The 20,440-nt window shown below is 52.6% G+C and overlaps 1 protein-coding gene and 1 long non-coding RNA gene across 3 annotated transcripts; both read left to right on the top strand.

The window, feature by feature from the left end:
- Positions 1-5,082: 5,082 nt before the first annotated feature.
- On the top strand, positions 5,083-11,227 carry Cdx2 (caudal type homeobox 2). Of its 2 annotated transcripts, none has more exons than XM_023560495.2 (3): positions 5,083-5,903; positions 9,155-9,296; positions 9,993-10,134. In XM_023560495.2, the coding sequence occupies exons 1-3, from the start codon at positions 5,363-5,365 to the stop codon at positions 10,132-10,134; spliced, it is 825 nt and encodes a 274-aa protein (XP_023416263.1). In that variant the 5' UTR covers positions 5,083-5,362. The 2 variants fall into 2 exon arrangements, with proteins under 2 accessions (XP_023416263.1, XP_003477454.1); XM_003477406.2 differs by having other exon boundaries at positions 5,136-5,903; positions 9,155-9,300; positions 9,993-11,227.
- Positions 11,228-17,784: 6,557 nt separating this feature from the next.
- Positions 17,785-19,668, top strand: LOC134472040 (uncharacterized). Its single transcript, XR_010041865.1, has 2 exons — positions 17,785-17,963; positions 19,284-19,668. It is a non-coding gene; the product is annotated as an uncharacterized LOC134472040 (long non-coding RNA).
- The last annotated feature ends 772 nt before the right edge of the window (positions 19,669-20,440 follow it).

Below are 20,440 nucleotides of genomic sequence, written 5' to 3'. Positions count from 1 at the left end.
GAAACAGAGCTCTTTGCAGAAAGCCTTAAGGCAAAAGTAGGTGGCAATCTTCTCTGTCACTTGAGAAAAATCTAGGATGGAATTTATGGAAAATTTACCACTCAATAAAATAATAAACTGCAGTTAGCAAGTGCCTTTGAAAGACAGAAATAGATAGTATTGAGAAAGTGTTCAAAATTGTAAGAACACTGGTTTATCTGGTACCCTCTGGTGGATGGATGGGAGTTTTGGTTCCTTGGATCGTGCTTGTTGGTTCTGTGTTGGGGATGTGTTTCCAGGTGGCACCAACAGGCATAGTAATAATTAACATCTGTACAGATAACTGTGGGCTGCAGAGAATGCACATATAGTCGCTCATTTAACTTCCGGGTTTTGAACAACTTGCTGTGCAACCTATGGAAAATCATCTAACCTCTCTGGGCCCCAGAGTCTCCTGTATAAAGAAGATGGATTACAGGGGCTCTTAAGATCCCTGACTCCCCTCTGGGGAAAACAACTTGTCGATGGGTGCAGTGAATCAGGAGAGCAAAATATTTATCTGAGTCCCTTCCCTGACAGCCACATAGAGCTTAGTTACCCCTTAGGGCTTCCTGGGAATATATTTTCATATGACAAACAGAGGTCATTGTGGGCACGAGACAATGGTGAGTGAACAAATGTTAATTGAAGGCCTCCCCGCCAAGCCACGTGGTAACATTTGGCCGCCCGGAGAGCCTGTTTTCTGCCATCCGTCAATTTCTTGGTGATAGAGGCTGTAGATCCCCTTGAGGGCACCAGTCCTGAGATGCTGGATGCTTCTCTCTCTGTCTCTCGAATTTAAACTGCTTTCTGTGCTCAGAATTAGAGTTCATTACACAATGATTACATATAGACCCTCCTTTCAGAACAAAGAAAATGAGCAACTGCTATTTATTTGTATAACTTTCACCCAATGAATAAAACCAAGTTTTTGCATCCAAATGCTACCCCTTCTCTTGAGTCTCTTTTTTCTCTTGGGGATTTCTTTGGCTGTGAGAATATATTTCAGATAGGTGAGTAGAAAAAATGCCATCCTGCCCTGGGTCCGCAGGCATGATGGTACCCCCCATCTGGGCAGAGGGAATCAGGGGGACCCTTCTCCAGGCACCCCCATCCCGGCTCTGTGTGGCAAACCTCTGTGGCTTCCTGTGGGTTTGGGGACTTGGCTTGGTAAGAGAGAACCAGACAGCCATCGTGCTGGGGAGGAAAACACTCTTCATTGGGTACGGTCACATCGAATGCAGCCCAGGCAGCTGTGGGCAGCTGCGGCCTCTCCTTGCTGCTCGGGATGAACATGTTGGTCTCCATTGTGGCCTAATGGGGCTGGACAGGTGGTGGGCTCTGGGGAGGCCCTATGGAAAGGACACTCTTATTGATTTCCTTCCCAGAGATTTAGCTGAGCGAATGGGCTGTGGCATGGCAGGGTGGGGTTGTGGAGGTCAGATCATCCATTATTGAGTCTTTCTTTGTGTGAGCTGATGGCCATGGAGTGTGATGGCCTAAACCTGGGATTGAGTAGAGACTGAACAGTTTTCCACAACACTAGGGACTTCTAAGTTGAGTCATATCCCCAGGAAACATTTTTTCTTCCTTCTCACTCTTCATTAATTGTCCTGTTGTCCTGGGAATTTGGGGTCCAGTACAACAAGGATTGCCAGCACAGGGAGAAGAGGAGTTATGGATGGGCTGTGTCATTTGGGTAATTTTCTTGACCTAAAAGGGATCACAACATAGACTTTCATGCTAAGGTGGGTGAGACAGCCTGCCCTATCTCTGGGCGCCCCAGTTCCCAGAAGCCAAAAATATCAGGCAGATCAGGGGTCCCCCTAGCTGGAGCAAACACTGGGGACCTTTGAGCAGGGAGGGAGCTGAGTCAATGATCTGTGGATTTAAGGAGTGTCTCATCTGCCTGGCAGGGCAGCCCGCCCCTTCCGGCAGCCTTCTGCTCCCCACCCCCTTCTGGAGCCCTGGCCTGGGCCACCAGCCGAGATCCTGCAGGCTGGGACCCTTTCTGAAGAATGTGGAATGGCCTCTACACAGTAACAAAGAGTCATCCCTTTGATAACCTGCTTGGGGCTGCCCTGGCCTCTTCCGTTGCTTTATTTACCTGGATCTCTTTCTTCCCACCCTCTCCTCCCCTGAAAAGCTAGCTCGAGCTCCGTGTGGCTGCAGTTGCAGCCCCAGCCCAGTTCTAGTCCCAAGCTTCCCAAACAAGTTGCCTCCACTACAGCAACTTGCTGCAGGCTTCCCTGGCCCCGACTTTATGGGATGGAAGAAGGGAGCCTCCGGGAGCTGGGGTTGGGGTACCCATACCAGGCGCTTCCTGAGTTAGGTCAAAAGTCTTTAAGAAGCTGACAAGCACTTTGAGCTCATGACTAAGACAGCCATGTGTGACACGATGCAGGTGGTTCTGTATCCTGCCAAGGCGGTCACAGACCTGTACTCAGAGGCTGGAGAAAATGTTTCAGCCCAGAGCAGTTTCCCAGAGGACAGGCAAGGGCCACTGAAGTGCCAGTGGGTTAGGACTGCCCAGGCAAAAAGACACCCAGGCCCTTTTGATACCTTCAACAAAAATCTGAGCTGTTTCCAGAACCCTGTCACTTTAGGGGATCCAGCAGGATCTCTTGGTGGAGAGGAGACCCAGTACACTGGAAGGGACACACACTCTGGAGAGTCTGCCCATGAATGTAATTTACCAACTCCTTTCCCTTATCGAACAGCCCAAACCCCAGGAGTACAGTAAGGGTCCTGCTTCTGCCAGGAAAGCCCACTTTTGCAGTGAAAGAAACCAACTGGTTTTTATAATTGGTTCCTTTCTTGAGTTCAGGCGCTCCAAGTGAGCCTCAGGTTTCCCAGCGGCTCAGCCAGTTCTGGGCCCCCACTTGACCACAGCAGTTGGGCGCCCAGGCTGGAGCTCCTTCTCCGGGGCCAGCACAGAGACACAGCTGGAAAATGGGGACAATTAGCCAGGGCAGGCAGTGGGACCATAAAATCTCAGGAAGTGGCCACCTCAGGGCTGAGGGAATGGTTGTCCCTAATAAAGTGATTGTTCCCAAGAATGCCAGCATTCCGAAGACACAGGTTTGAGCCTCAGCTCGGGCTTCCAGAGCTGCAGCCTGGGAGGGACTGAAAGGGGGATTGTGTCTCCAGGAAGAGGAGGGAGACTCACTAGATCAAAAGTCTGTGGTGCCCACCACTTAACCTCCCACATTCCTGCCCTGTCAGCGTAACCGGTGCCCCCTTTCTGCCCTCCCCTCAGTGATCTGTGGCAAGTAATGGGGTTTACAGTTTTTTTCCAGTCTTGTTTCTTGGGAAATGAGACCACACTCGGCTGTCCCTGCCAAGCCCCCCAGAGGCATATTTAGGAAGACCAGCTGCTGACTCCTGCTTTTTGGGAGTGCAGCCACTGACACCTCCAGTTTTAACCTTCTTCATTACAAAACCCAAAGGGCAAAAGGGGTCCCAGGGCCTTGTGCTACCAGACTTGTGGGAGTGTCTTGATCGGTCTGTACTAGGCAGGTTAGTGGTTGTCACCTATAAAATTAAGAGGTATAAACACCAGCTTAACCCTGGGAGCTTTTGAATCAAGGGAGATACAGGACACTGAAAAGTGCTCCAGAGATGACAAGGTGAAGAGAACAGTGACAAATGCCACGAGGCAAGCTTGACAAGGAGGAACAACACATCCACTTCTCCAGGAAGGAGAGCGACATCGGGTTCCAAGCTCGATGGATGTCCTGGAGTCAGGCTGCCTAGCTTGAGGGAGCCTGGCAGCACTGACCAGTCCTCAAAAAGGAGTCAGATGGTGGTTACTGGCCCCTCCCCATGGTTGGTGAGATAGAAATGACCACCTCCAGGGGAAGCCTCATCTAGCCGCCTCTGAATTCCTGTCTGGGTAGTTCCAGTCCTGGCTGAGCAGCTCTGGAGTTGATGACAGTCCCTTCCAGCACCGAACCCCTTGGCCACATAGCTCCAAAATCCAAGAGATCCTTTCTTAGCCTTTGCCTGTTCAAAACTCTTCATGGACCACAATTAATAGTGGCTTTTCAGTCCCCTCACATTCCCTGGGAACAGAAAGGAAATTTCATTGGAGAAGGTTTTACTTTGCAAAGAGGATAACATTTTTAAGACATAGAAATGATATACAACACATAATTACCTAGATATTAGCAAACATGCTAGCCTCCTTTTCCTCGCTGTAACTGCCCATTTGAGTAGAATAAACCTGCTGAGTTTTCACAAAGTGAACACATAGTTCGGCCAGCACTTTGCTCAAGAGATGGCAAGTTGCAGACACTGGGATAAACCACTGGGGTGACACTCAGGAAACCATTCGCCAGACTTCTCCCACAGGCCCACTGGGTTTTAGTTTAGTTTAACTAGTTTGGTTCTTGGATGAACGTTTTAAAAATGAATTCTTTAATTTAACTCAAATCCCAAATGTCAGATGAATTTGCAGACGCAGCCGGAGGAAGCGACAGTCAATTTATGTCCTGCGGAGGGCAAGTGATTTCCTTGGGCAAGAAAATAAATTCGCATTGCTCCTGCAGCCTGGGAGCACAGAGAGGGTCAGCCCTTCTCTTAGAGCTCCGCTCCTCAGCTCTGTGGTTGGTCAGAAACTTTCCCATCAAAGCAATGGCTTTCTTTTTCTTTTCTCTTTGGGGAGAGGAGTTTCCTGACTGCCCCCTTTCCAGGGAAGGCATAAATACGACTGCTCGGGTCTCTAACCCCAGATTCCCACTAAGATAGCTCTTTCTCTCCCCAGGCTTTTGCAAGTCTCTTTATTTCATTCTTTGAACCTGTGATTGGAGGCTAAAGTGCATCAGGTTGGAAGGAGGAAGCTCCCTAACAATAAAGGCTTGAATATTTAGCTGTGATCAAGTCGCTGCCCTCTCCCAAGGTCCCCCCACCTTTTCTTTTAAAATGCAAATCGTGTTTGGGGGGGCCGAGCGCTGAGTGCGCGCTGCGCCTCGGCGTCTCCAGCCATTGGTGTCTGTGTCATTACTAAGAGTCTTGTAAACACTCGTTAATCACCTTAGGCCGCCGGCCTGGGGATCCGCACGCCAGCCTGTGGCGGGTCTTCCCCGCCTCTTTAGCCGAGTGGGAAGGAGGAGGGAGGAAAGAAGGAAGAAAGGGAGGGCGGAGGCAGGGCAGAGAGAGGCACCGCCTCGGACGCAGAAGCTCCGCGAGGAGCCAGCGAACAGCGGAGCACCCGGGCCGGGCCGCAGCCACCCGCCGCTCGTGGCACACCCTGGTCCCTTTCCCGTCGCGTCCTCGCCCCGGCCAGCCTCCAGCGTTCGTCCCCAGGCAGCATGGTGAGGTCTGCTCTCGGTCCCCCGCCACCATGTACGTGAGCTACCTCCTGGACAAGGACGTGAGCATGTACCCCAGCTCCGTGCGCCACTCGGGCAGCCTCAACCTGGCGCCGCAGAACTTCGTCAGTCCCCCGCAGTACCCGGACTACGGCGGGTACCATGTGGCTGCCGCAGCAGCCGCGGCCGCGAACTTGGACAGCGCGCAGTCGCCGGGGCCGTCCTGGCCGGCCGCGTACGGCGCCCCGCTCCGCGAGGACTGGAACGGCTACGCGCCCGGGGGCGCAGCGGCCGCGGCCAACGCGGTGGCTCACGGCCTCAACGGCGGCTCCCCGGCCGCAGCCATGGGCTACAGCAGCCCCGCCGATTACCACCCGCACCACCACCCGCACCACCACCCGCACCACCCGGCCGCCGCGCCGTCCTGCGCGTCGGGGCTGCTGCAGACGCTCAACCCCGGCCCTCCCGGGCCCGCCGCCACGGCCGCCGCCGAGCAGCTGTCCCCCGGCGGCCAGAGGCGGAACCTGTGCGAGTGGATGCGGAAGCCCGCGCAGCCGTCTCTGGGCAGCCAAGGTAAGCGGCGGCGCCCGCGGGAGGGCTCGGGAGGGCGCGGGGGGCTGGGGCTCTTGCTGGGCGGGCCGCGCGCCCAGGGCGCACCGGGCAGCGGCTGTCCACGAGCTCAGCGCCCAGCAGGCGGGGCGAGGAGACGAGCTCGGGGGCGCTGGCTTCTCCGGGCTTCGCTGGCTGCAGCTCCCAGGAGTGGATATTTTGGGGCTCAGGCGCAGAACAGGGTTCTCCTCCCATCGGTTCTCACTCACAACCTTGAGCCACTTTCGGGACGTTCTTGCAATGGCTTGCGTCTATGGGCCCGCGAACTCAGTCACGTCCTCCCCACGGTGGCCACCCGGGCTCCTTCCACAGCAGAGGAGAGGGAGCCTCGCCTCGGACTCTTTCAGTCCGCGTCTGCACCGTCTCTTCCCGTGCTCTCCTTATCTGAGACTCCCCAAAGGAGAGCTGACCTGGGGAGTCAGAGGGCCGCGAACCTGCGCGTGGGGCCAGATTTGGCGTTCGGGACAGTGCAAAGGGTTGGACCTGCAGCGAACAGAGATCCAGGACGCAGCTGTAAAGGTGCCCGCCGCAGGCGCTGAGGGGTAGGGAGCGCGCCCAGATCCCAGCACCTTTGAAACGCAAAGGGGCTCTTCCCAGTAAAAGCTGGAAGGCTGTGGCCAAAGAAGCCAGAGGAGAGAGGGAGGAACTCGGTGCGGGTTCAGCCGCTGCACCAGACAGGGGTAATTTCTCCAAAGCTTCCTTTTCTGTGGAGGGTGTGAGTGTGGACCCCAACGTGGCAGGATTAAAGGACTCTGGCTTTGGGCCTGCCCCTCCTGGTGTCAGGATGTGTAGTCAGGTGGGAAGGAAGTGAAAACAGGGATTGTAGGAGAGGCCTGGCTACTTTTGATTTGAGAAGTCTTTCCACAGCCATCGGTGCTAACAATGTCCTTGCTCAGCGTCTTGCTGGCCCAGCTGGGCGGCTGGCAGGTAATAAACCCTTTGCAGAGGTTTATAGCCAATTACAGCCGTATAAATCAGGGCGCACGTTGAGGGCTGTCTCTGGACTCCGTGTGCGTCACTGCACACATTCTGGGTATGCTCAGGTGGGAAACAGCCTGGGAAGGACACAGATCACCCTTGGGTTCTCTTTCCCCGGGAAATGGGCGCCCTTGTCCTAACAGGCACCCAAGACCTGAGCTTCCGCAAACCAACTTACTGAGCTTGCTTGGGGTGAGGGTGGCTGGGGTCACCTAGCACCTAGGGAGGATTTTTCATGTCCGGAGAGGGTGGCTGCAGGTCTGGTGTGTGTGTGTGTGTGTGTGTGTGTGTGTGTGTGTAGCTGCAAGGGCCCAGGCTGCGGGGTCGGCAGATGCGAGGTCGCTGTGATGTCCCGCGCCGAGGTGGTGAGGCCGCGGTAGGTGCCGGGCGCCCTTGTGATGTTAATGTGGGGAGGCCGCAGCCCAGGCCCCGAGCCCGGCTCCTCTGCGGAGCATCATCTGTCAAAGGGGGTGTGGGGGGTACCAGGCCCGGCCGGCTTTGATATACACCTTCCCAACCCTGCCATTGTCTCCTTTAGGGCCCGGAAAGAGGGTGGTGACTTTCGCAGTCAATAATGAATTCTGACAAGTCCCTCTCATCCCTCCCCCTTCAGCCCCACTCCTTGGTTCCCAGGGGGTGCGGGGCGCCTATAAGGCCCTTGGGGCACAGGGCATAGAGCGCAACTGGTCCTGGTCACCAAGTTCTGGGGCTTGCCAGGGACACTGAAAGGGCAGAACCCAAGCAGAGGCCACTTCGAGGCACCCCCAGGGCCAGAGTAGCTCTTGAGGTGTTATTTTTTGGGGGAGGGGTAGGAGGTGACTGCCCTGTGCCCTGCTCCCAGGCCTGGTCCAGAAAGTCCTGTCCCCTCGTGGGACCCAGACTGATGGTGTCCTCCTCTCTGGGCCGCACCGCGCACAGGACAGGACTGGGGCTGCATGGGAGCCGGTGGTGGCGGGGTGGTGCAGCACCCGCCTCAGGAAGGCTCTTGGGGCTCCTTTGCTCTCCGAGCCGGCGGGGTCGGGGCCGCAGCTCCCATTCAAATGCGCCTGCCGGGCGGTGTTTATGTTAACACGCCTGGCGGGGAGGGGGATGAAAGCCCGGCCGCCATTTGCTCAGTAGTGGTAATTCAAACAGAATGCGGTTGTTATTAAGGCATTGAAAGGGCTTTTCTTTGATAAGATCGCCTTGTCCTGCATTGTTTGCGGCTTGTTCCCCTTTCAGCGGCTGGGGGAGCTCCCTCTGATCCCGCCTGTGTCTTCCCAGGGCGCTTTTGTTATGGTTTGCAAAGGGTTTACCTGAACAAAGTCGGCCCGCGGGACATTAAACACCTCCAGCAACTCCCAGACCCTTTAGATCTTCCTGAAGGAGTGGGCACTGGGCGATTGAACCTGTTCGGCCGGGAGACCACCCTGACCTGGGCCTGAGGCCCAAGAGAAAGCTCATGGAGGAGGGGCACCCTGCCAAGAGCTGACCCAAGACGGACTGGCAGTGGCCAGGCTCTAGCCTGCTCCAACAGCCGTGTCACTGTTTGTGAAGCCCCCTTAGTAAAGCAATCAATCCCAGATTTAATATGTTGACTCAATCCAGTGATCATAGATTACTGGTCAGGAGAGCTCTGGCAGGGTTTGCACTGGGAATAAATGGGGAATTAAAAGGAAAAAATGCCCCAAACCAACCTGGCTGGTCAGATATGAAGTGTCCCAGCAGGAGAAACTTTACCCTGCCCTCAGAAGTGATCTGGGAGCAAGCCCAGGTGTCTTTGAGTGAGCCCCAAGTGTGTGTGTGCACGCGCCTGTGTGGTGGTTCTGGTCACATGGTAATGCCCACTTTGGTCCACAGCACACCCTCCACCATCTTCAGGGGGCACTGACATCTCCGTAGGCCCAGTAATGGGGCCACACCACCTGCCCCCTTCCACTAGATGCCAAATGTATTCCAGCACAGTACTGCGTTTGGATTTCCAAAAGAACAGCCTGGATTCTGCTGTCTTCTGTGTATGAGGTTTTAGTTTCAATTTTCAATAACAACTTAACCCCAAGGTTAATGTAGTTGGCCTCCGCTCTCCTTCTCTCCCAGGACTGGGGGTGGGACTGGCAGACCTGGCAGGAGCCAGCCAAACTCGGGCCCCCCAGGGCGCTGGAGGAAGAGAAATGGATCCTGGGTTAGAGAGGTTTGTCATTACCTATGACTGATGGGCTGCCTGTGGCTCTCAGCCCTAACTTTTCCTTCCTCCACAGTGAAAACCAGGACGAAAGACAAATACCGCGTCGTGTACACTGACCACCAGCGGCTGGAGCTGGAGAAGGAGTTTCACTACAGTCGCTATATCACCATCCGGAGGAAGGCCGAGCTGGCCGCCACGCTGGGGCTCTCAGAGAGGCAGGTGGGGACTGTTGTCGGCTCCCCTGGGCCTGGGCAGGAGGGGAGAGCGGGCAGATACAAGGTGTCTTTCTATTTATGCTTATCTTCGTGTCACTGAAATGTTTTCTGCATTGAGGGTCCTGTAAGGTACAAGAAAAATTGGAATGTTACTTTAATACAGAATTCCATTTGGGCCAATAGACACTCTCTGAGTTCCCAGAATTAGGGAAACTAAAAAAGAAGATATAACTTCGACTCAGAAAAACACAAAGGGTGGCCAGGCACCGTGGTGCATAAATAACTGATCCTAGCAGTTTTGGAAGCTGAGGCAGGAGTATCACCATTTCAAGGGTAGCCAGGACCACTTAGCCAAACTCTGTCTCAAAATAAAATTTAAAGTGTTGAGAGGAGCTCAGTGGTCAGCTTGTGGGAGGTCTGTTTTTCTTGGTGCTGAGGCTGTGCACTCCCAGGAGATTCCCTGGAAAGAAACCTGGGGAGCCAGAAAGGAGGAACACTCAGCTCAGGAGGCCGAGCCCCGAGTTGGGTGTGAGCTCCCACCCTAGGCTGTTCCTGAATATCCCAGGAAAGTTTCTAAGGCTTCAAGGTCCTTTTGTTGCAAAGGGAGGAAGATACTGCTAATAATGCTGGCTACTGTTCTGTTTGTCCCCACATGTTCTTCACCACCTCCTGTTTGCTCCACCTTTCCATTTCTAGGTTAAAATCTGGTTTCAGAACCGCAGAGCAAAGGAAAGGAAAATCAACAAGAAGAAATTGCAGCAGCAGCAGCAGCAGCAACAGCAGCAGCCGCCCCCTCCAGCTCCCCCTCAGCCTCCCCAGCAGCAGCCAGGACCTCTGAGAAGCGTCCCAGAACCCTTGAGTCCTGTGTCTTCCCTGCAAGGCTCAGTGCCTGGCTCTGTCCCTGGGGTTCTGGGGCCTGCTGGAGGGGTGTTAAACCCCACTGTCACCCAGTGACCCTTATGGTCTGCATCGATGGCAGCAGAATTTCAGGCCGGGCCATGAGGAACGTGGATTTTGCTAGGATCATCAGAAGAGACCCCTCCCCCTCCTTTCCACAAGCATCTGGCTCTCAGAGGAAAAATGGGGATCAGGAGTAAAGAACAAGTGGGACCTGGGGCCTCAGGGAAGATATCCAGGATTTTTTTTTTTTTTTTACTTTTCCAGCCTGACTCTGTAACAGTGTTCACACAGGAAGTGACCTTTGAGGCCTAATTTGCTACTGGCTGAAGCATTACCTGAACTGGCTACAGTGGTCAGGCATCTAGTGGCCTAATTAAGCTCCAGTTCCCCTCTCCAGATTCTACAGGCTGCATTGCACCTCTGGTTGGAGCTCAGGGGACGGAGGGACTCAGGGCAAGGGCAGTGTTTGGAGCCAGCATGGCTACTTCCTACTCACTGTTTCAAGGACCAGCTGGCCCTCCTGCACGGGGCCAGGGGCGATTTAAACTGCAGGAGCCAGTGATAGCAAAGATAGAAAGCTGGACTGACAAAGACTGCAGAACCCGGTGGCCTGTGTCTTTCTTCTCTTTTTCCAGACCAGGAAAGGCCTGACTGGGTGTGTGCGGTGTGTGCGTGCGTCTGTGTGCTGTGGACTCCAGGCCTAACCAGGGAGAAAGTCTGTCCCCAGACTTGTTTAGAAAGCCTGTCACCAGAGCTTCGCGGGGTGAATGTATGTCAGTGCTATAAATGCCAGAGCCAACCTGAACTTCCTGTCGTTTTCACAATCTTAAGGCTGTTGAGGAAGGCAGTTTTTGTTGTCCCTGCCAACGTTTGGGCCATTGATCTGTGTCACATCCGAGCCAGCCTTATAGAAGCCTTCTGGATCCATGGGAGAGATGTGATGTGGTGAAGGGAAGTGGGGGTATCCGAACACGGCTGAATGTTTTTTCTAAAAAGAAAAAAAAAAAAAAAAGATAAATGACCTTTCCAGATCTTCGATTCTGTCATTTATCCTCTTCAGATTTTGAAAGGAATTATTTTTTTCTAAGAAACGAAGTCACTTCTCTGCTTGCATGCCGGAAATAGGAAAAAAAATATCGGAGAGGGTGGGAAAGTCGACACGCGCAGCCCGGTTTAACCGGAGAGCAGAAGCCCGAGGCTGCGGGTTCCAAGACCTTCCCAGCCCCCAGCCTGAGCCCAGCCTCGCTTGCGGAATGTGTGATTCTCCTAGGGGTGCCTTTAGGCTAAATGCACATCTGGATGGTCAGCTGCTTCCCAGCTGCTGCGGAATTGGGGCGGGGGGAGCGCGAGGGCTTCCTCGCAACGCCCCTTTAAACCCACGAGGCAGCGCGGCCAACAGGGAACCGGCCCCACCAGCCACTTCTGCCTTCTTGTGGATGTTGAACAAAAAGCATGCAGTAAAAGTATTTTGTCCCTTCTGCCCAAGACATTTCCACGCATTCGTCCTCCGTGGCCCCGAAGCCTTGCTCCCTGTGCGCGCGTTCTTACCCTGTCCCACCCTCCCACAGACGCGGCGTGGGGGGGGGCGAGCCCCTCCCCGCCCCGGTGCTGGGGTGACCCGGGCCCCGCCCGGTGGCCGCCGATCTGTCGGATCCGCTGGCGCCACACTGGAGAAGCTGGGGTCCGGGAGGCCCCGAGGACGCGGAGCCTGTGTTTCCGTCTGGCCCCGGCGCCTTGGAGCGCCCGTCTCCGACTAGGAAAAGTCACCCGGGGGCGGCGGGCCAGGCGCGGCCGGCGGCCAGAGGCAGGGGCGCAGCGCCTCTGTGCTCCGCGGCCCTTCCGGGTGGCGCGTTGCGGCCGGCCAGCGCGGGCGCCTGGCCGCGGGCGGGGGCGGGGGCGGGGGCGGGGGGCTCCCCACGGGGAGGAGGCCGCGTGGCGTCGCTGGGCGCGGCCGGGTTCAGGGCCCGGGCCGCAGCGCCCCGCGCCCAGGCTGCGCCCACCGCCGCCCCGCGCCGCGCCGGGGTTGCTATGCGTTGCCGCGAAACGCCTGTCAATAAACCTGTTTGGACGGTGCAGCCGGAGCGCAAGGGTTGTTTGCTTAGTGGTTAGAGGTTCAAAAGTCGGCATTGTCCCGCTGCGAGCGATTACGAGCGAGCGCTCCCCGGCCCGGCTCGGCCCCCTCGCGCGCGCGCGCGCGGCGTGGCGTGGCGTGGCGAGGAGGGAGGCGGGCGGGGGAACCCGCCCTGCTGCTCTCTGCAAGCTGCCACCCGCCGGGGCCAGCCCAGCGTCCCCGCTGCGGGCAAGGGCGCCGGGAGCTGCCCAGCGAGGTGCCGTGGACCTGTGGGGCTCCGAGGGGTCGCGCAACGAGGCGCGAGTGTGCATCGCAGCAGCCTCCGTTCCGTTCCAGAAGCTTGCGCTGGGCCCCTGAGGTTGAGATGGAAAGATGAGGCGACACCCAGAGCCACCCCGGGTAGGGTGGGGATGGGGGACCCTGGGCAGGGTGGGGTGGGGCCCCGGAATCCCACGCTCTTCGGGGCGCGCTGGCTTCAGTTTAGCCGCCAGGGGGCGCGCGCGCTCTGGAAAACGGGCGTTTGGGGTTGGCATTAGGAGCCCTCGTCCTGGAAATGACCCCGAAAGGGGCCCAAGTCCTGCCCGACCCTAGACACAGGCACCAGCGTCACTGCATCCTCCGCGGCTCCCAAACTGGGCCGCTGGAGATCCTCCCACGACGGCCATGGGCCTGAGGTAGGGGGCTGAGGACGTAGCTCACTGAGTGTGCGCTTAGCCCGCGTGGAGGGGCCGGGTTTGAGCCAGCATCCCCCAAACAAAAACCAACACCCAAACCCTAAATTCCAGCCAAGTCAGGCCCCGCAGAATCTATTGGGTGGGTTTAAAAAAAACAAATCTGGGGGAGAGCTTCTCCACCATTCTAAAAGGATAGTTTTGCCCAATACGTTTCTTTTGTTAAAATGCACAGTGATATGGGCACGTTATTAATGTATGGTAAGATTGGGATTTTAAGATAAATATGGAAATTAAATGTGCAAGCCTTAGCTGGCCGCCTTGGCGCAGGTCTGTAGTCGCAGCACTTGGGAGGCTGAGGGAGGAGGACAAGCTGAGGCTCACCGTGGGTAACTTGTGCTATCTCAGCATAAAAAGAAAAAAATAATAAGAAAGAGCAAATTAAAAAGGGCTCGAGACCTCGCTCAGTGCAGAGACTCTGGGTTCCATCTCCAGCGCCCCCACACACAGACACTCACACCGCGCACCAGTGGAACTCTCGCCACAAAGTAGGTATGGGGAAACCGCAGCTGGAGTTTTCCCTGTAACCAATTCACCGCAGTTTATTCACTCAGTTAACACAATGAAACCAACGGAAGCTTCGCTCCTTTCTAGTAATATCCAGTAAAACGCCTACATTAGTGGAAAAAAAATCCTAAATCCTAAGTAGCGATTCAAACATCCGAACAGTAATGATCTCGTTGCAGCTCTTGTTCAGGAAAAAATAAGAGAAGGCAACAAAAAGAAACGAAAGAAATCTCAGCGGCAGAATGGCAAGAAAAGGATGTAAGTTTTTAAGGCCAGTGCTGGAGACTGGCTTTAGGAACAGGCTGCCCTTTTTCAGTCTGGTGACCTTGGGAAGAACACCCCTGAGCTACCTCTGCATCTGTGCAGCCCAGATCAAGAGGCAATCTCAGTGAACTCATCTTTACAGCTTACACTTGGGACTTGATCCTAATAAGGATGTCAATTGCTTCTTTTATCATGAACCATCTTCTGCAAAGTGCTCCAGGTTCCTTGCAAAGCAACTTTGAACAGAACAATTTCTCAAATCTTGATAGGAGAAGCCTTTCTCAGAATTTTTTTTTCAAATGCATTGAGCTTCGCTTCCTTTATCAAAACAGCCCCAAGCCTGTGGTCACCGCTTTCCACCACCTCAGAGTCTGCATCTCATCCGCAGTGGCGAAGCACTGACATTCCAGATGTGAAGACAAGTTACTGACCTGCATAGCTTCCTTGTCTTTTCATCTACCAGAAGAAATGTCCCCAAACACATCTGGTTTCTAGGAGAGTCAAGATTAGTTGAGGCTGTTGTTGGGGACTTCCACACAATTGATCGGTCCATTTCTTTTAGTTCCCCAAAACCAGACACATATTTAAGTAAATAGCATTAAATTTTTCTTTATTGTGAAACCATTTCATCTCAGTATTAACTCTGCTCTTCGTTTCCCAAGGGGTCTGTTGTAGTCCTACTTCTGTAAGTCGGATTTATCCTCTGAAGTCCTTTTAAGGCAAGAATTTTACACTTTACAATTTTCCCTTCATAGAAACTACAACAGCAATTCTTGCGCTAAATTAGTTTTTTCTTTGGAGGGTAAGAAATGTAAATTCATATCTAAATTATGCAAATAAAACTATCAATATGTAAAAAATTTAAATTATATTACAGACCATATTAACTCCCCACCACTATGTAATTCTTATATTCATTTTTTAATTTTTAATTTTATGATTTTAGGAAACCAAGCAGATTTTAGTGATAACTAGGGGACTGGCTGAATGAAATCACTTGAAAAAAATATATATATATTTCCAGAAAGTTATAAACTTAGATATAGGAGGAAAAAAATCTCTCAAATTCTAAATAAAATAGAATGTCAATTTGTTAGTTCAAGAGATTATACCAACTTTTTTTTGAAGCATGACTATGTCACTAGGAATTGAACACAGGGCCTCCGGGGCCCTATTTTACCGTCACTTAAAAGGGCTTCTTTCTCGGAAGGCTCAGTCTAGAGAAGGCAGGGCAGTCAGAGGTGACCTTTTGTCTTCTATCCTCAAGTGCCCAAACATGACGTTTGTTTTAACAACAAAGTGTCTAAGTTGGAATTTGTCATTTACCACAGTCAGTACAGATAATATCATCTAAGATCCAAAGCCCCAAAGTTAAATGGCCAGTTTGTCCTTCTTTCTACAGGATTTTGGCAATTCTGTGCTACAGATCTAATCCATAAACCAGTTTTTCCTTTTTCTGGGGCTGGGGATAGAACCCAAGGCCTTGGGCGTGCTAGGAAGCAATTTACTATGAGCTATATTTCTAGCCTAGAGTATAGCCAAATTGATCCATGAAGAGGATTTCTTTGAGATGAAATGATTAGGAAACCATCCCTTTAAATATACACACATATTTTCACGGAAAGCAATATTCCCCAAGACATTGGGTTTGTCTTGGGGTTGATTGCTATGTATGAACCTCAGGCATGTCATACATCTCAGTATTTGACTTCTGAGAAAGGATTTTTTTTTTTGTAATTGTTCACATTATCTCAGAGCTGTCAGGGTCCACAGTCTGCATTCATAACTTTGTATCCAAAGCATGACAACAAGCAGTAGTTGATAAATTCCTCTCCAACCTCAGGAAAGCAAATAATGAAAAAAACGCCACACTGTAGGAGCTAGTCATTGTAGTAGAACACAATGGCTTCTTGTGTGACACTTAAATAATTTAAATTTATTGCTGATTAGCAGAATCAGCAACAAGAATTAAGTACTTAAACCACAGATTAGGAGCTATTAAAAATGACTTGAGCTATTTTATACTCAGACACTTGTTCTTTTACTTCATGTATCTAAAGTTCTAAAAATAACCACAGGCAAACCAACAAAACTTCAGGACTCACCCCACCTCACCTCCAGTTCTCTACACAGAATTATGTTGGGGTACAGCTGAGTTGGCAGAAACAGACAGAAGGCCACCATGGTTAAACTACAATGAGAGACCACTGCCCAGTAACTAGCAATACAGAAGGATGCAAAAGGACCAAAAACAAAGCCTACCTGGATTTGTGTGGCAGCCAGATGGTAAAACATAAACATTTTTTCCCCAAACGATTGTTAAAAATACGGCTGAACTGGTAATCCCAGGTCAGGGTATCACCAGTTTGAACCCAGCCTGGTAATGTAGGGGTTCAGAGGGATAAAGTGGCCCCGGGGACGTAGCTCAGAGTGAAGGCCCTCAAATGCATGTTTCTTGTCATTTCTTCCTATCCTGGCAGCTGGAGGACTGTCCTTGGGAGTGATCTGCAAACACCAACATCAACACTTATTTCTGTTTCCTGGGGTGAGGATCTGAAACGCACAGCCAGTGTCCTGGGTGCTTCTCTTGGGAGACCCTTGGCGGGAAGGGGAGCGACACCCTTGCTGTCACCTGGGTGCCTTTCAGGGCGGATTTCTTAGTCCTGAGGACAGAACAGCGACTCTAACGCCAAGCCACGCAGGCAGAAGCGAGCTGTTCGCTCAGCCAGGCGTCTCCAGCGCCCTGCGGTCTGCAATCGAGCCTTAGGATACTGGAGACGGAAAGGTGGACGGAGCTGGGTGTTGTGCGCCCGCCCGAGGGCAGCACCCGCCCGCGTCCAGGCAGTCGCCGCGCTCCGGGAGGAAGCCGGGGCTGAGTGACTGGACACCCTGGTCACGAGCCAGGTCCGGGCGTGGCAGCCGCGGTCGGATCCCTGCAGGGGGCGCTGCTGCCCCGGCCTCCGAGCCGCGAGCCTGGTGCGCAGGGCAGGGCAGGGCAGGGCAGGCAGGGCACGGCAGCCCCCCTGGCCTGGGCTCCCGATCGCAGTGTCCTCCCCCGGGCCGCGCAGTGACACGCAGGACCTGAACGGGGGACTTGTGCCCGAGAGCCTCGGTGTGGCCGAAAACTCGATTCCGATTTACCCGGGGCACAGGGTTGCCTGCCCGTGGTCCCAGCTGCTCCTCGGGAGGCTGAGGCAGGAGGAGCTTGAGGCAAGCGTGGCGACATAAAGAGACATCGGTCACACACACACACAAACACACACACAGAAACTGGGAGACAGGGAACCAGAGAAAATAGTGCACGCCTGTAATCCCAGCGCTCTGGAGTTGGAGTTTGAGGCGAGAGGACCTCAAACTCAAGCCCAGGCTGGGCAGTGTAATTAATGACTTAGCAAAATTCTGTCTCAAAACTTTTTTTCTTTTTAAACTTTTTTTCTTTTTAAAAGGGCTGGGGCTGTAGCTCAGTGCCAAGGCCACTGGGTTCCAATCCCAGTACTGGAAACCAGCCCTCCTCTCTGCAAAAGCAAAAAAAACCCCAAAAGCAAAAGCAAAAACCAACGCCCCAGAAGCAGGACGCCACCTGCCGCGTTTCCGGCGTTCCGGAGACCCGATTTCTCTCTCAGCTTCGAGATCAGTGGATTCGAGCCCGGCCCACTTGGGGTGTGGGCGAGAGAACCGGGTGAATCACCCTGGACCTCGGGCCCGGCGGGATCGTTTATGCTCCGCGCGCCGCTCCCTCCCGCACCCCGCCCCACTTCCTGCTGTGGGAAACCCCGGAGGGAGCGGCCGGGGCTGCGGGTTAATATTAATAGCGGCGGTGCCGGTCCTCCCGGGAGCAGCGCCCCTCCTCGGGCACCTCGGGGTCCGCTCCGGAAACGGAGAAGCCGGGGGCGCTGCTCCGGGAGGCGGTGGGGGGAGGGGAGGGGAAGGGGCATGGGAAGGGGGAGGGAAAGGGGGAGGGAAGGGGAGGGACGGGGAAGGGACGGGGGAGGGGCAGGGGCGGGGAGGAGCGACGCCCGCCGGGGTCCCGCACGCACCGCGTCGGCGACGGCCAAGGTCAGCGGCGGCTGCGGCGCTAGCGATGATCGGGAGAGGAGGATCTGCCTTCCCCGGTGGTGCGGAAGGCTTCGACCCTTCTCTGTCCCATTTCCCTTCGCCAAGTCTGGCTTGAGCTTTTATGGATGCAAGCGGAAGGTTTGCACACTTTCTTCCAACAGATTTAAATTATGCAGAGGCGTGAAAAGAAAAATGTTAATCCGCCCCCCCCCCGTCCTGTCTCTCCTCCTGGGATACCAGTGTCACAGGTTCAGCTAATTCCAAGGATTGTGTGTGCGTGCTCGTGCAGCCATAGTGATACATACTCTCCTGCTGAACCAGACGCAGTCACTGAATATTTATTATGTGCTAGGTTCTGAGAGACAGCAGCAAACAGGTCTCTTCTTGGGGAACTCGATTTTAGTGGGAAGAGACTTAAACATTTATCTATTAAGAGGCATGTAAATCGTTGTTAGTGTTTTACTGTTACAAACCATACAGAGGTAAATATCTTTTCCTGTACGTCCTTGTGCACTTTGCATTTTTGGGGTCTTTTTAGAGTATAAATTAGTTAAATCGAAAATGTTATATCAAATAATTGGCATCTTTTTCTCATCATATTGAGACTCAAACCTAGGGTCATTTTAACACTAAGATATATCCCAGCCGGGTTTCAAATGTGTATTTTGTGTCAAGGCCTTGTTAATTTGCTCAGTCTGACCTCACATTTGGGATCCTCCTATCCCAGCCTCTAGAGGACCTGAGCTTGGAGGTGGTGTCACTAAATGTAGCTAAGAATATGCACATTTTAAGCTTTAACAAACATAGCCATTGCTTTCCAAGAAGAGTCAGCAAATGACACAATTCTCCATGCCCAGGAGTGAACTCCTGTTTCGCCTGTTATGGATTAAAAACTGGTGGTCGGGGGCTGGAGGCATAAGCGCCTGCCTTGCAAGCAGGCAGCCGTGAGCTCGATCCCTGGTACCGATAAAAAAGGAAAAAGACAAAAAAAAAGATACATTAAAAAAAAAAAACTGGTGGTCAGCCTAATGCCAGCTGAATAGAATCAGCATGGTGCTAAGTGTAGATGGCCTGCCTGAGGAAAGTTGCCAGCATAAATAGAAACATAGAGAAGGAGAAGCTAGGTGTTGTGGGTTTCTCTGAGTGTTGCTGTTTTGAGCGGGTTGGTTCTCCTGGAGAAGGAGTGTGTCATGACTGGCTTCCCCAGTGTGGGTTTGACCATTGTCATCAGAGGAGCTCAGGACCTTGTTGGTGAGAGTGGCTGTGGTTCACTTTGGGGTAGCTCTGGTCCTTACATTGAGCATCGCTTCCTGGCTGGGGATGGGGGGGGGAGACGTGTGCTGTTTAATCTCCAGGAGGAACTTATCACGCTGGCTTTCTGGCATGTACTTGACTGTTCTTATCGTTGGAGGAGCTCAGGACCTCCATGTCACTCAAGATGGCTGTTGTGCTTTTCAGGACAGCTCTCGTCTTTGTTGTGAGTGTGGCTTCTTGGGCTCCAGGGTAGAACCCTCATCCCACCAGCACAGCTCCTTCACCCTGCTGGCATAGACTTTCTGGCTTCCACTGCTGACCTTTGGGCCTTCCCAATATGGATCCGTAAAAGAGACTGGCATGAGTCCTTGTCATGGGCGCTACACCTCCATTTGGACTCTTGGGAGGCATTGTCATGGGCTCAAGGTTTTCATCTGGACTCATACAGGACATTGCTGTAGGATCCAGGCCCTTGGCTGAATATTCTGTGAATATTCTGAATCTAGTGTTGTGGACAGATTTCCTGCACTTTCTGTTTTTTCAACTCTGGGTGACCATCATAAAATAATGTTATAAATAATATTATAAATTCTGTGTCCTGATTCTAATTGTTCTCACAACCCCTGACTACAACACAACATATCACCTTTTGTGCTAGAGTTTATCCTTTAAATTTTTGTTAACCTGAGCATCAGAAAATGGTAACCAGTTTTTCATTCTAAAATTATTAAGCAGGTTGAGCACATTGCATTTGCGGGGGGGGGGGGCATTTGTGTTTTGTCTTCTGTGATTTGCTAAGACTGAATCTTTTCTAAAAACCAGAAACAAATACCATGAGTTATATACTCCAAGTCTTAGCACTCAGAGGCTGAGGTAGCAGGATCACTGTGAGTCTGAAGCCAGCCTGGACTACATAGTGAGGTTGAGGTCAACCTGAACAACATAGCAAAATCCTGTCTCAAAAAATCAAAAACACACAAATCTTATGCTTTTGGGAGGGCAGTCTGGATTCTTCAATTTACGTTATTTCATTTAAATTTTCCACCACCACCATTCATATATAGAGCCTAATCCAGTCTTTTTAACCCAGACCCCATAAACGTTCAGCCTGTAATGGGTCTGATTTCAGAAAGAACCAGACTTCCTGTATAAAGTATGAAACTATAAAGTAAGTGACAGAGTTACTAAAAACCTTTCCCATCCTCACTGCACAAACATTTGTGGGCCCCCAACTTAAAACAAATATTAAAATGACCAAGAAGTATTTGCTACAAAAATCACAAAGGATTATTATCCTTAATATACAAAGAATTCAACGTAAAATGATAAGGAAAACAACTAGGCTTCTGAAGAAATACCAG

Source organism: Cavia porcellus, unplaced genomic scaffold (assembly GCF_034190915.1).
Source record: "Cavia porcellus strain 051 isolate PalLab524CR breed Dunkin Hartley unplaced genomic scaffold, mCavPor4.1 scaffold_21, whole genome shotgun sequence".
Taxonomy (NCBI): Eukaryota; Metazoa; Chordata; class Mammalia; order Rodentia; family Caviidae; genus Cavia; species Cavia porcellus.
Note: the sequence above shows the minus strand (reverse complement) of the source record. Positions and strands in the feature narration are given on the sequence as shown.